The sequence below is a fragment of the Drosophila grimshawi genome, unplaced genomic scaffold, assembly GCF_018153295.1.
Source record: "Drosophila grimshawi isolate 15287-2541.00 unplaced genomic scaffold, ASM1815329v1 contig_1377, whole genome shotgun sequence".
In the NCBI taxonomy this organism is placed as follows: Eukaryota; Metazoa; Arthropoda; class Insecta; order Diptera; family Drosophilidae; genus Drosophila; species Drosophila grimshawi.
In genome coordinates, this window is record NW_025062900.1 from 436,235 (window position 1) to 450,639 (window position 14,405).

The window sequence follows — 14,405 nt, forward strand, 5'->3', positions numbered from 1 at the left end:
AGTAAATATGTAAATATGCGTGTAAATATGTACTTATGGCTGTGCAACTTACGATTGCTGATAATGAGGAGTTCAGTGAAATATTTTCAATGCACGTTTAAACTTGTCTGATTAGCAATTCAGTTTCCCTTGAAATCTAAGCGTATCTCTATCGCGTGCATTGTGGGTATTTCTATAAAGGCAAAAGACAATGTGACAGTTGCATGCATGGAAGTCTGGCAAGGCTTAATTTTGCTGCTATTTGACTGCAGCAGCAACATCTGCCAACAATTTGGCGAACTTTGAACTTGGCGGTAAGCTCAAATAATTTCACATCTAACATTTAACATTGAAAATTTAAAATTGCTTTGCACTCGCAAAGCTTTGATGCAGTTATCCGACAATTGCGTGGCTTGAAAATATAAGAAGAAGAATTGATCGATTAGACGCCTTCCGTTGCTACGCAATATCTGAAAAAAGAACAAGAACAACAAGCAGTTGCTGATATGAGCTTGAGTTTACAGTTGTTAAGCACAGCTTTTGTGTGTGTATGTTAGTTGAAACAATGTCAATGTTAAACAACATATCAGCAAGCTTCCCTCTCTCGCTCCCCATCTCTCTCGCTCCCCATCTCTCTCTCACTCTCTCGCTCTCTCTCTCTCTCTCTCTCTCTCTCTCTCTCTCTCTCTCTCTCTCGTTGCGCACTTTGAACCGCTGTTGTTCAAAGTTTGAATGAAAATGTGTAATTAAAATAAAAATGATTGCCACAAGTAAGTGCAAGTGTACCCAGCATTCCTCATAATAAATTCCGCAGCAAATAATTATTTTTTATTATTGCTTTGTTTTGCACAAAACGGATTAAAACAGTAAGTTCAAAGTTCAATAATTAAATACCAACTATTAAAAGTGTCAAGTGCTGCATAATAAAATAAAACTGACAAACTTTAACAATGTTGTTTAGTGCAGACATACACGCACACACATGCATAGTAGAAATGCAAAAGACAATGACAAGGCGTAAAGCAAAGCAATTCGGGTGCATTTGCACCTGAGCCAAGTGCATTGAGCTAAATTTTCTGTTTACGATCAGCTGTTCAGCGTCAGCCGGAACGAAACACACACACGCACAAACAAAAGCAGCAGCATTTACACAAACACATATACACACATAGTGCCCATGCGCAGAGAGCAACAGTAGCTGTGGGTGAGTCCATAAGCACATACACACACACAACACAAAGCAGCAGAGCCATTGAGGCAGCGAGCGCAGCAGCCATTGACAAACATTGACTTCCCCATACACACATATACGCGGAGCTGCTGCAGTGAGAGAGCGCAATACACACTCATGCAGACAAGCAGCTGCTGAGAGAGCGCAACACATAACAAGCAGCTGCTGCTGAGAGAGCGCAACACATAACAAGCAGCTGCTGCTCAGAGAGCGCAACACACAACACATGCACACATTCTAAGAGAGTCATCGCATAGCTTAGCAGCCGCATTACATGCGCTCACAATTTCAGTTCTATTTCATACGTATTGTGTGTAGGTTGTGTGTTTGCTATCGCAGGCGGAGATTGTCGCGCTCGATCTGCCAAACAAAAAAAATACACGTTTCATGTCCTGTCCTGTTTTCGGCCAGCTGCTGTGCTACTTAAGCGTTCTCTTAGACCACCTGATCTCAACGTAGCTGGAAGAGCTTTTTGTTTTTGTTACCACAAATTACGTATTCGAAAATTGAGCGAGAAGGGGAGTGCGAGCGAGACAGCAATAGAAACCAAACAAATTTATGTGCAATTTTTTGGGCCTAAAATAAAAGCAACTCGGCAAAAAGAAATAAAACAAAGCATCTCTAGCAACACACGGAAATCAAACCTTTCTCTTAAATAAAACTAAAGAGAAAAAGCAAAAAAAAAAAAGAATAGAAAAAACTAGTTTTTTAATTATTGGAATTATATTTTACATGTGTTTAAAAGGTAAGAAACATGAAAAGGAAAAACTGCGTCGCAAGTTGTTAAATTTAATGTGGCATGCAACTTACAAGCCCCCACCCATTTTAAACTAACCGCTGAATTTTAATTTGTGTAAAGATTATCAGTTTATTTTAGTTTCACTCATACTCAGACACACACATACATATACACATACAAATTTAAAAAAAAAAAAACAAAAAAAGTCTATCTCATGTGTATCTTTTAAATGCTTCTGATGTATCTGAGAGAGAGGGAGGCAGAAACTGAGAGAGCGCGTGCGTTCTCTTTGGACTTTTTACGTACTCTCTCAAGTGCGCTCACTCTCTCTCTCTCTCTCTTTCTTATGTTCATGCTGTGTGAGATGCTGAAACGGTGCTAACCATTGTTTAGCAACATTATGCCATTTCGCTAAGCAAAGTAAAGCTGAGCCAAGCTTAGCAGCAGTCTCAGCCACATTGTAGCTAAGGTGAAAGATGTTGCGGTTGTAATAAAATTAACTTTTGCTAGCCCAATTTCAAAGAAATTAAGGTAGGACTATGTAAAAGACTGAATAATATGTAATTTCTTATTTTTTCATCATGATTAGACAAAAATATTAACGTTGCTATTGGCTGATAATTCAAGCGCCAATAACACAAAGAATGCAACAACAACAATGTTGTCGGTCAAAATGAGAATGAGAATAGCAACGGTGAATAAAACACTCCAAGGAAGAGAACAGCAACAAAAACAAAAATGTTGCCGGGCTCATTCGATTCTATTACATATTAGCAGCGAGACTAGCCGCAAAAAAAGCCAGTGAGTTGTCGGCTTATCTCCGCAACCATCCCTAATCTACCACACGCATGCACACAAACACATCTCTTACAAACACACAAATATATATATTTATGTATATATATATATAAAACTATGTATATATATATATATATATATATTGGGCAGCTTTCTTAATCTCGTCTCGATGGCTATTCGCTGAATAGTTAAACGATTCTAGGCAACTGCAATCTTATCGCTCTTATTGCTCGGCCACCTGCCAAAGCATCCAGTGCAGCTAAACTCAGAAACTGTCGTTAGTTTAAGACAAATTGAAAAAAAGCTGAGCAGCAGCGGCTAAATGCAATAAAAAAAATGCCCAACTTGAAGCGGCAGCTAATTTATATATTTTTTATTCATATTATATTTTTATATTTCTTTTATACAGTGAGGATAATCTTTTTTTGTATGTTTAATCCACAAATTATTTTTTCTTTATATATTTCTGTTATAGAGTGAGGATATCTTATTTATTTTTAACTCACAATTCCTTTAGTATATTCCTTTTTTATATTTATATTTTTTTTTTAATACGAAAAGCATTAAATTTCTGTTATCGTGTAATCCCTAAATCAAATTGCTGATATTTTTTTCGTTTATTTTTTCCAGTGTAGCTGAATAATTTCACAACTTCCAAATAAAAGAATATGCCAAATAAGAAACAAAAACAATGAATAATACAATAATATTGAAACTGAAACTTGTGTAAAAAGAAGAAGACGACGAAGAAGAAGAAATAGTTGCATGCAATGCCGAATAAACAAATAAAATAAATAAATATATAAATAAAACAAAAGAAATACTCAAATGCTGACTGCCAATTGCAACTGAATAAACTAAAAACTAAAATTCTGCTAAACAATGGATGAGTTGCATGCCACAAATGTGCCACTTGTGGACGAGGAGAACTCTTGCAGCGCTATCATTCTGCCTGCCACACAGGCAACATCAACATCAGCCGCAACAACAAAATTAGAACCTCTTGGGGCAGTTCACTACAAGAGTTGCAACATCAGCACAACTGACGCTGCCACAGGGGCATGCAACACGGCAGAGCCTGTGCCACTTTTGAATCAATTGCAAAAATCAAACGATCTAAAGCAATGCAACGCCACCTATGGGTGAGTAGCGGAAACTATCAAAACTAATTAGACTAACTTTAGATTATGCTTATCGGGAAGGGGAAGAAGAACGGGAAGGGAATAGAAATAGCGTAGATTATGCGTGCACGTGTATGCGAAATGGAAAATGGAAAGAAGCCAATAATGGAAATGGGATTGGGAACTTGATAAAATAGATTATGCTTGTCTATGGGAAATCGAGATGTGAAGAATGGAATTGGGAATGGAAATATGATACATTTAATGCGTGTATCAATGGAGAACTCAGAAAAGCCCAATAGTACACACCGCAAAAAAAAAAATCGAAGCAAATTTTAGTAAATAGCTCAACAAAATATAAAGTTTTCCTTGTTTTTTTTTTTTAAATAATTTGCAAGTATAAGAAAAACTACTTTTAAAAATTAGAGACAATCCCATAAATTCGTTTTTTTAATTTATTTTCAGAAATTAATAAGAAATAAGTTTTATTCAAATTAAACTAGATGAATTTTATAAGCCATGTAAAAATGTTTGTGTATATGTTAATAATATGCAGAGTAAGAAGCCGATTTACTCAAATTTAAGTCGTATTTTTTTTTGCTAAGTGTAGCCTCAATTTGACTGACCCAAATAGCGTTTCAAATTTAAGGCGTGTTTTTTTTCGTGACGTTTAAGCCATGAAGACTTACGAATTTCGTTCATTAAGTCATAGCTCTCCAGTCAACTAGCTGCCATTTGGCCAAAATCACGTCTGGTCGCTTTACGTTAAATTAAATTACAAATAAAATATAATTTTTAAATTTTAGAAATAAGAAATATTTACAACACTTCTTGGGGGTATTTATAAAGTATACTTAAATCACTCAGCTTTGCAAATCAAAACTCAAGGTTGGTCAAAGTCAGTTAAAAATGTAACATTTCGGTATTTATTATTTATGTTAATTATTGTCTAAAAGTCTAACAGTCTGCTTAACATTTAAACGACACACACGCAAAAACACAAATCGCAAGCAGCTGTGAAAAATCGATAGAGAAGACCTGTTAGTTAGTATAAATGTAATAACTGTAACTGTTCCCAAGGAGGCATCGCAAATCGCGTGCGGACCTAAGAAATGCTCAAGGCCTATGCTTGTTGTACAACACTTGTATAACAAAATCTTAAAAAAAAACACTAAATAGGAACTGGTGAGCAAAAGGCTGACAGTACTTTTAAATAGAAAACTAAGAGCAAAAGCTTATTGGCGGCAGTAGGCTGTGAGCTCTCCAGAGCACCATAATTAAAATGCTAATGGAATAAAACTATGTCCAAATGTGACTAATAAGTAAATTAGTAAATTGCGACAGGGCTTACAGCTTACATAAAATAAAATACAAAATAAAATGAATTAAATAATTAAAATAAATAATATTAATAAAAATGCGTTTAATTATCTCTAATATATTTTAAAATGTATATCTCATATAAAAAAAAGTTTAAATAAAATAATAAAATAAAAAGACTTACAAGTATTTCCAGTATGTACACATTTGTTATTTAAATCTAATATTAAATTTTTTGAATCAAAATTTAATTCTTAAGTTGACATTAAACAAAATAAGTCAAATAAGCAAATCAATATTGCAAACAATAAAAATGACCTAGCCTGGTATCAGTCACAATTGCATGCACGGCACTCTTACATATTTCCCACACTTGACTTGATACAAAAGGTTAAAACAAAAACAAAACCCGTTTAAAATGCTTGAAATATCCTTTTGCCCTATAAGGCTTTTGTTTGTGTGTTGTCAGTAGTGCTGTGAATAAACTACACACACACATGCAAGGCAGACATTTAGAAATGTTTGTATGTATATGTATGTGTAACGTTTAATAGGCCGCCGTCAAGCACAGAGAGCAAAGAGAGAGGGAGAGAGACAGAGAGCGAGAGAAAGAGTCAAACAATTGTCAGCGACAATAGCGAAGGAAGTGTAAGAAAGGAAACACAGAAAGAAGAAGCGTACTTGCCATAGTCGAAGCATGAGTACGCTTTCCTCCTCTAGCTGGGAGCAACGAATGCACGAAACGTTTGACTACCCGAATATGCCCCAGATGCAGCAGTAGTAGTCGTGTGAAAGGGTATACACAACTCCAATACTGTTATTATATATTATATGCCAAATGGTAGCAGTAGCAGCAGCACCGATGGGAAAAATCGAAGCTCGCATTTTCAGTTCAGTTGAACAGAGTTGATTTCTGTTCCTGTTCAGTTTGTTTCGGTTCTCTACCAGCGTTTGTCGTTTTTTTGTTTTTGTGTTTAGTTTCTGTGTCCTTTAAATATTTGTGGTGCACATTAGAAAAAATCTACTTTCGACTGTGAATTATTTAATGTTATTTGTCAGCAGGTGAAAAACGCGTGACGTGCGTCGATTATGCAATTGAAAAGCTTAACAATAAATAAATATAAAAAATAGTAACAGACTGTTGGGCGTCGCTTCATTTGCTTCATTTGGCTAGCTGAGCCTCAAGTTGACCATAAAATTCCACCCAAAATCACATTGACCTTTCTCACACACATCGAGGTCAGCTCGAAATGCAAATCGAAGGATTTATAGAAATACAGCTGAGGTTGGGCTTTGCTTTGTTCTGTTGGACTACACTTAGAAAAAAGATGTCCCTTAAATTGAATAGATAAATAAATAATGTGCTCTCACCGTAATTTGAAATAAATGAACTTATTAATTAATTATTGAATTAAACAAATTTAAATAGCTCACCATATTATTCAGCAATTAGAATTTTTTTGTTGTTTGTGTCATTTATAAAATTTGCAAACATCTTCGATTAAAATTAAAATAAAAAAATGCTTAATTGTCGAATGCTTCTCGCGCTCGCCATTTGATATTTCCGCTTAATTTTAATAGTTGCAAAATTACACTGTAAATAAACTTGCTGTCGGCCCAAAGTTCAGTTGCTAATTATTCAATATATAATATTACTCTCAATTGCCAGCAATTACAACGCATTAAAATTGATAAGCAGTCTTGCAGCATTGGCAAATGATTCGCTTTTTTATTGTAGTCTAAATAGGCTGAATATCACTCCGGGCACATACACAATGAGAAAATATCCCAACAATTGGGAATTTGGATTTGGCTTTGGTATTCTTTTCTACTGCAATACACAAAGCACTGCTACTACCGTTGTTGTTGTTGGTGTAAATCACCTTGGGGCTTCGCGTCGAGTTCGTTAACATTACACGAACCGAAGTTGTCGTTGCTCGGTACAAGCGCACCTAAAATGTACCCATTTTGAGTACACGCGCACCGAGAAATTCGCAATAGCTGCGGCTGTTGTTGGATATGGGGAAGTGGTGCAGTGGGGTAGTGGTGAATTTATCTTTTCTTTGTTTATGGATGTGTGTGTGTAAGCAATCTCCAATTTACCAATACAACTGCGTTTGGTGACGTTGACTTGCTTTTGTTTTTGTGTTGCTTTGGATAGCAGATAAACATGTGTGTGTGAGTCAGTCATGTTTTGGTAAGAGAGAGGCAGAGAGAAAATGAGCCAACAGCTGACTGCGTTAGTGTTTACGTTGTCAGTCATTCTTCATTCTCCACTCTTCGCTTCCGTCTGTCCATCGACAAGCTGTCTGACAACAATTTAATGCTCATTTTTTGTTGTTGTTTGTAATTTGAAGTGGCGTATTTCAATAAAAACCGCAATTATTGTGAACGATAGCCAAATGCTTGAAATTACAATTTGGGATGGCAAATAAGGAAAATTTGAAACAACGCGGGAATTTCAATTGTTTGATTAATCATAATAAGCTGAAGACGGAAAATAAAGAGCATTTGGATACGGAATGAATTAATCATGGTAAATAGTAAGATTTATTCTAGCCCTGAGAGAGTTGATCGTTTATTTTTTTTTCAAGATCTGCATTTTATGACAATTAGACGTCAATCCATCCATCATCAATTAGCTGTTCTCTCAATTAATTAAGAAATAATAAGTTTGCACTCGAAACTGTATTTTTAATTGGCTCTTGCATTTGATTGATATGCAGTCCGCCTTATCTTTACTACTTTATCAATCACTCAGCGTTGAGTAGAATTTTTTTTATGAATGAAAAGCAAACTGATCTTAGACCTTCGACACGACTGACTAATTGTTGATTGTATAATGAAAAAGACTTTAAAGACTTTGAATTGACTAGAAACAAAATATTTCCTTTTCGTTCGACGAGGGTGTAAGAGAGATAATCTAAAAAAGAATAGAACAAAGCTTCACACGACTGCTACTTTGTGGCTTCGGCTGTCGACTCTTCAGTTGCCGCCTTCGTTTCGTTTCAGTTTGGCAATTTCTACATATGTACATACATACATACGTACATACTACGACTAGGATATTCCCTGTTAAATATATTCCCTTCAAAAGTTTTGCGTGGAATTTGCCTAATTTCCTATGGCCTGAAGAAGAGTGCTGAAGTAAGAGTATTGAAAACTTAGAGAAGGCAAAAAACCTTTTTGAAGAAACTAGATGATGTCCATATTTACATCAAACAATACTTGGCTACTAATCAGAATAAATTCAGTGTTGATTCGAAATTTATACAAGTAGGTGGATATTGATATCAAGACTAGAATACCCTGTTATTTGTGCAGTCTTTGCTATGAGTCTATAAAAAAGTGAACTTAAATTTCCAAAAAAATGCCCAACGAATTGGGTTTGGAGTTGAGATTAATGAAGAGCAGCTGCAGCACCCAAGAGGATCTATTAGGACAGCTCTGCCCAGTGGATGGGATACACAACAGTTGCTTCGATGATATGCGTTCGGATGTTTCAAGATGCAAACGATCCCTTTCCCTCGTCCAAACGAAGCTGACAAAGAACGGCTGTGTTAGCGCCCTTCAGCGGCCAGTAGATGGCGCTCCAGGCTGGCAACAAACAATCATAGTCAAGTAAAATACAATTAATATAAACTTAAAATAAGTAAAATAAATAAAATAAAATAAGTTTAAGTAGTTGACTAAATTTACTAAATTATTATTTATTTTTTGCACTTGCAGTTCACAGAATAATCTGTGCAACGGTCGCTTTACGCCCAGCAACAATCATGTTTTGGCGCCCAAGATCCAAAATAGCAGCCCCAATGGCCAGAAGAAGGGCACCATTTCCCTATCACATCTGCCACAGCGTCCTCCCGTGGATATTGAGTTCTGTGATATATCTTACTCGGTGCCCGATGGACATTTGCGTGGCTTTAAAACCATTCTGAAGAGCGTCTCCGGCAAGTTTCGCAATGGACAAATTACGGCCATCATGGGACCCTCGGGTGCAGGGAAGAGCACTCTGATGAACATCCTAGCGGGCTACAAGTAAGTCTACACTCGCATAAAATATATCGCCCTGAAATTAACATTGAACTGAAGAGCTTTTCGTGTTTTTGGAAATAATTTCTAAGCATGAGAAACAATTATCTAAAATATTTTCCATTATTAAGAAATGCATTTCTGAAAAGTGAAAAGTGGAAATGTAAACTCTAATTTTTAAAAACAATTCTCTCTCAAATTCAGAAACAAATAATGAAATTGAACATGTTGAAAATTTATGGCGATTTTTCTTTGCTTCAACTTAAACTTACTTTTAATTTAATGCCTGATTCTTTGCAGAACTTCCCAGTTAAGTGGCACAGTGATGATCAACAGCAAGGAGCGCAATTTGCGACGTTTTCGCAAACTGTCCTGTTACATAATGCAGGACGATGTGCTCATTGCCAATCTGTCGGTGCGTGAAGCGATGATGGTGGCAGCCAATCTAAAGCTAGGCAAGAATATGATAACATATGCCAAGTGTGTGGTGGTCGAGGAGATACTGGAGACAATTGGCCTCAAGGACTCGGCTAATACGCTCACCTGCAATCTGTCGGGTGGTCAGCGGAAACGTTTATCGATTGCCCTGGAGTTGGTGAACAATCCGCCGGTGATGTTCTTTGATGAGCCCACCTCGGGCTTGGATAGTTCGACTTGTTTCCAGTTGATCTCGCTGCTGAAATCCCTGGCACGTGGCGGACGCACCATTGTCTGCACAATTCATCAGCCGTCGGCGAGACTATTCGAGAAATTCGATCATTTGTATTTGCTGGCACAAGGTCAGTGTGTTTACGAGGGCCGAGTGCATGGATTGGTGCCCTATCTCGCATCCCTGGGTTATGAATGCCCCTCGTATCACAATCCCGCCGATTATGTGCTCGAAGTCGCCTCCGGCGAACATGGCGAAGCAGTCCCCAAACTGGTCCAGGCAGTCCACAGTGGCATCTGCAAGAAATATGCGCACAAAGATTATGGCATCAATTTGGCGAATGCGCGCACAATTGCCAATGATATTGTAAAGGGTGGAGCAGATCCAAATATGCCACCATTGGCCACAATTACGCTGGAGCACGAGAGGCTGTCCAAGTTGGATGACGATGCGATGGATGCGTTGACGGAGTTGAAACCACCGAAACTGGAAGCACAACAATCCCAAAATTCCGATTGCAGCATCAGCAACGTGCCAGTGGAGGACAGCTGCAGTTTTAGCTCCTCCAAGGCGGCTGGCCAAAATGTTGTCTCCAGCGGAGTTGGTGGTGGTGCTACTGGTGCTGCTGCCACAAGCAGTGTTGTGGGTTGCATGACCTCGTTGCTGGATTCGCATGAGAGTGTTGTCACTTTGCCCAGTCGAACGGGTTTCCCTACCAGTGGCTGGACACAGTTTTGGATATTGCTGAAGCGTTCGTTTAGAACGATTATGAGGGATCGCATGTTGACCCACATGCGGCTGGCATCGCATATCATTGTGGGCGCCATCATTGGCATGATCTACTATGATGTGGGCAACGAGGCCGGCAAGATTATGAGCAACAGTGGCTGCATCTTTTTTGTCTCCTTGTTTACCACTTTTACGGCCATGATGCCCACCATTCTGACATGTAACCACTGATCCTGATCCTTGATTGCACTGCCCATTTTGAATGCGTTTTCTTTCTGCTTTGCAGTTCCCACGGAAATGGCGGTTTTTGTGCGGGAGCATCTCAATTATTGGTACTCGCTCAAAGCGTTCTACTTTGCAAAGACCCTTGCCGACATTCCCTTTCAGGTAAGTCTTATTTAAAGCTCAACTCAAAAGAAAATATTATTAAAGAAAGACACCAATGCTGAAGGAAGGTAAACATTGAAAGATGGCATAGCTGTGTAATTATTAGCACAAAATCATACAAATTTATCAAAAATGAGCCGGTTAAAATAATAATTGGTACATTAGTTGTGTGATAGATTAGTTGCTAGCAGTTTTCTTAGCTTTTCCCACATATTCTCAATCAAACTCAATGAAACTTAAATAAAATATATATATTATATATATATATATATTTTTGTTTGTAATGTTTTATATTATATATATATCTATTTATCCGATGCGAATACTAATTGTGTATTCGCCCCTCTTGCAGATTGTTTTCTCCAGTGTATTTGTGCTGGTCGTCTACTATCTGACATCGCAGCCGATGGAAATGCAGCGCATCTCGATGTTTGTGCTAATCAACGTGCTCAGCTCGCTGGTGGCTCAATCTTTGGGTCTGCTCATCGGTGCCGGGATGAATGTGGAGACGGGCGTATTTCTTGGCCCAGTGACGACGATTCCAACGATTTTATTCTCGGGTTTCTTTGTCAACTTTGACACAATACCAACCTATTTACAGTGGGTCACATATATCAGCTACGTTCGCTATGGCTTTGAAGGTGAGTCAGATATTCCAAGACTGAATCAAATTAGTAATCGTTATTTTTATCGTAGGTGCCATGCTTTCCATTTATGGCATGGATCGGGCCAAATTGCATTGCAATGAGATCTATTGTCATTACCGGGTGCCCAAAAAGTTCCTTGAATCGATGTCCATGCAGGATGCCCACTTCTGGGTGGATGCAGTGGCTCTGATTGGAATGTTTTTCGCTCTGCGCGTAATTGCATACTTTGTGCTACGCTGGAAGTTGCACATGATTCGCTAATGTGGCAAGGTAGCAAGGTTGCAGGTTGGCAGACCCATCGTTGTAAATAGAGGAGAAAATGCCCAAATGGAATTTATGTTCGAGGATTGTAGATAGACGGATGTTATAGCTAATTTGGTGCTTCGAATTAATGTTTTACGTTTGTTTGCAATAGACACAACCAGATATTATCATACACAAAAATCAAAACTCACATATAGAAATATAAAGATATATAAATATAGAAAGATAGGCACGTTCAACAGCACAAAAGTAGAGCTCCTTTTCGAGTATAAATATTAATGGTGACCAAGTATAGGAGTCTGAACCTTAATCTATTGAAAATTAACAAATTCTACACTCAGCATAAAAAATCGCACTGATTTTTATTCAGAAGGTATATTTCTAAAAACCAGCTTTTGTTTTATTTTCTAATTTTCTTAATTTCGGTCTACATTTTTGTAAAATTTAGAAAAATATATGTCTAATTTTAATGTTGTTTTTCATAAGAATTTGTATTATTAATTTGTATTATAAACATTAGAATTTTAAGAATTAAATTATATAAACACTTTGCATAGTTTCAAATTTAAAAAATTTTAAATTTAAAAAAATATTCGGCGATTCCCAGTCTTTCTAGTTTTGTGAAATTTGTTTTCTTATAATCGGAAATCTTTCTAGTTTTTCTAAATATCGATGCAATTTTTTTTCTGAGTGTAGAGAAGTCGTAATTAACTTCAAATATATATACATAAATATATATCCTTGCTCAGCTCATTTCAATTCATACAATAGTTGTAGCTATAAATTTGCAAATCCCAACGTTTTTCCAATTAACCACTCCGTCCTTATGTTGAAGGCTCTCTTTCTATTTCTGAATTCAAACAACCTTGTGTCAATAACTTAAAAATGAGTTCTGCTTGGCTTAAAAAGAAAAAAAAAAAAAATCAAAGAACGTGCTCTAGAACCCAGTTGAATTAAAACGTGAACCTTGTGATACACTGCAATTAAAAAAATATATAAAAAAATTAAAAAACATCCAATTTCAAAAATCTAAATTGAGAAAAATCGTGTAAAAGAAACCGTAACGGAATTCGATTGTGGTGATATGAAGCAATTAATATTAGTATCGCTATTCTTAATTCAAGTCGATTAAACTTCAATTTATAATTGATTATTAAATATATATTATCAGTTTAGTCTAGTAAATTTTTAGTTTAATTATAATAATTTTTATATGTCGCCAAAAGAAAAATGCAGTCATATGTTTTTATTGTTTTTTATACCAACATTATTTTCAAGTTTCCCCCAACTTAATGTTATGAGAAAAGCCAAAGATGTCGTTTAACGGGAATAATGGAGGAAAGTTGGGCTCTTGAATTTCATTGCCGAATAAGTTACATACATAATTTTGTGATACATGTAGACATATATATATATATATATGTATATATATATATATATATATATATAAAGAAAAAAATGCAAGTTTAAGACAGCAAGCTGTGGCCACATATTAAGCATCCTCTGAGGAGTGAAACTTATAAACATTATTTAATTGTCTACAGGGACAAAATAAAAAAATCAAATAAAGAGTTATGTATGTATATTGTCAGTTGTAGAGGATGCATATTTAAAGTGCATGTATAATTGAAAATACATAAGCAAAACACACAACAAAAACCCAGTAGAATATTTTTAATAAAGAATCAAATAATATCTTCATATTAAGTTTTGCTTATTTAAATTATGATCAAAGTGCGCGCGCTTTGGAAAAGCTTTTGGTTGTGGTTGAGTGAACTAGCTAATTAGCGCAAAAGCTTTTGTGAACAATGTGGTTAGTGTCTATACTAAACGGCTTAAATTTATATATGCACGAAGGTTAAATTACTGATTTTTAAATAGTTGACTCGAGCTCTCTCTCTTTCTCTCTCTCTCGTGGTTGGTATCTCTGCTAAATGGCTTGAAATTGTGGCTGCTTTAAGCTTAATTACTGATATTTATCTGATTATTTTGATAAATACTCATTATTGTTCCAAATCAATATTAGTTCCAAAAGTCTTACCAAAATATAATTAAATATTTAAATGTGGAGTCCATGCAATGGATCAATAGCCAATTTAAGGTGTTCAGATTCACATGCTGATATTTTGCCTTTGCACAGTTGTCCGATAAACAAACAATAATATAAGCAGAACAAGACAAAATTGTAAACAGAGATTGGCGATGACAACAAAAAACAAAAAAAAAAAAAAATTACCGGCAAAAGCCGAACTCCTGCATGTATGTGTGTGTGTATGTGTACGTGTGCAGATAATTAAAAGCGGGGAATTTCTCAGTGAGCAACAAAACTGCTAGTGTAGATGAGCACACACACAGTTGCGAACAAAATAATAGCACCATTCTCACCAGATATGTTTTAAAATTTTTAAATTTAAGAAACTTATGAATACGTTTTTAGAAGTGGAAGAAGAATCTTCAAAAATAAAATGAGAAAGCAAAACAACATTATTTTGTTTACCCCTTTCAATTT

At 36.2% G+C, this 14,405-nt stretch overlaps 1 protein-coding gene across 3 annotated transcripts; it reads left to right on the forward strand.

Moving 5' to 3' along the window:
* Positions 1–166: 166 nt before the first annotated feature.
* Positions 167–13,597, forward strand: LOC6561772 (ATP-binding cassette sub-family G member 1). Of its 3 annotated transcripts, none has more exons than XM_032736730.2 (7): positions 167–293; positions 3,378–3,889; positions 8,918–9,226; positions 9,521–10,818; positions 10,885–10,985; positions 11,338–11,626; positions 11,682–13,597. In XM_032736730.2, the coding sequence occupies exons 2-7, from the start codon at positions 3,630–3,632 to the stop codon at positions 11,891–11,893; spliced, it is 2,469 nt and encodes an 822-aa protein (XP_032592621.1). In that variant the 5' UTR covers positions 167–293; positions 3,378–3,629; the 3' UTR covers positions 11,894–13,597. The 3 variants fall into 3 exon arrangements, with proteins under 3 accessions (XP_032592621.1, XP_001989411.1, XP_032592622.1); XM_001989375.3 differs by lacking the exon at positions 167–293 and adding an exon at positions 1,517–1,955; XM_032736731.2 differs by lacking the exons at positions 167–293; positions 3,378–3,889 and adding an exon at positions 8,544–8,809.
* Positions 13,598–14,405: the final 808 nt, after the last annotated feature.

Coding starts and splice junctions, on each gene's coding strand:
- LOC6561772 (XM_032736730.2), top strand. CDS start 3,630: ATGGATGAGTTGCATGCCACAAATGTGCCACTTGTGGACGAGGAGAAC. Junction 3,890..8,917: donor CAATGCAACGCCACCTATGG/GTGAGTAGCGGA, acceptor TTGCACTTGCAG/TTCACAGAATAATCTGTGCA. Junction 10,986..11,337: donor TTGCCGACATTCCCTTTCAG/GTAAGTCTTATT, acceptor CCCCTCTTGCAG/ATTGTTTTCTCCAGTGTATT.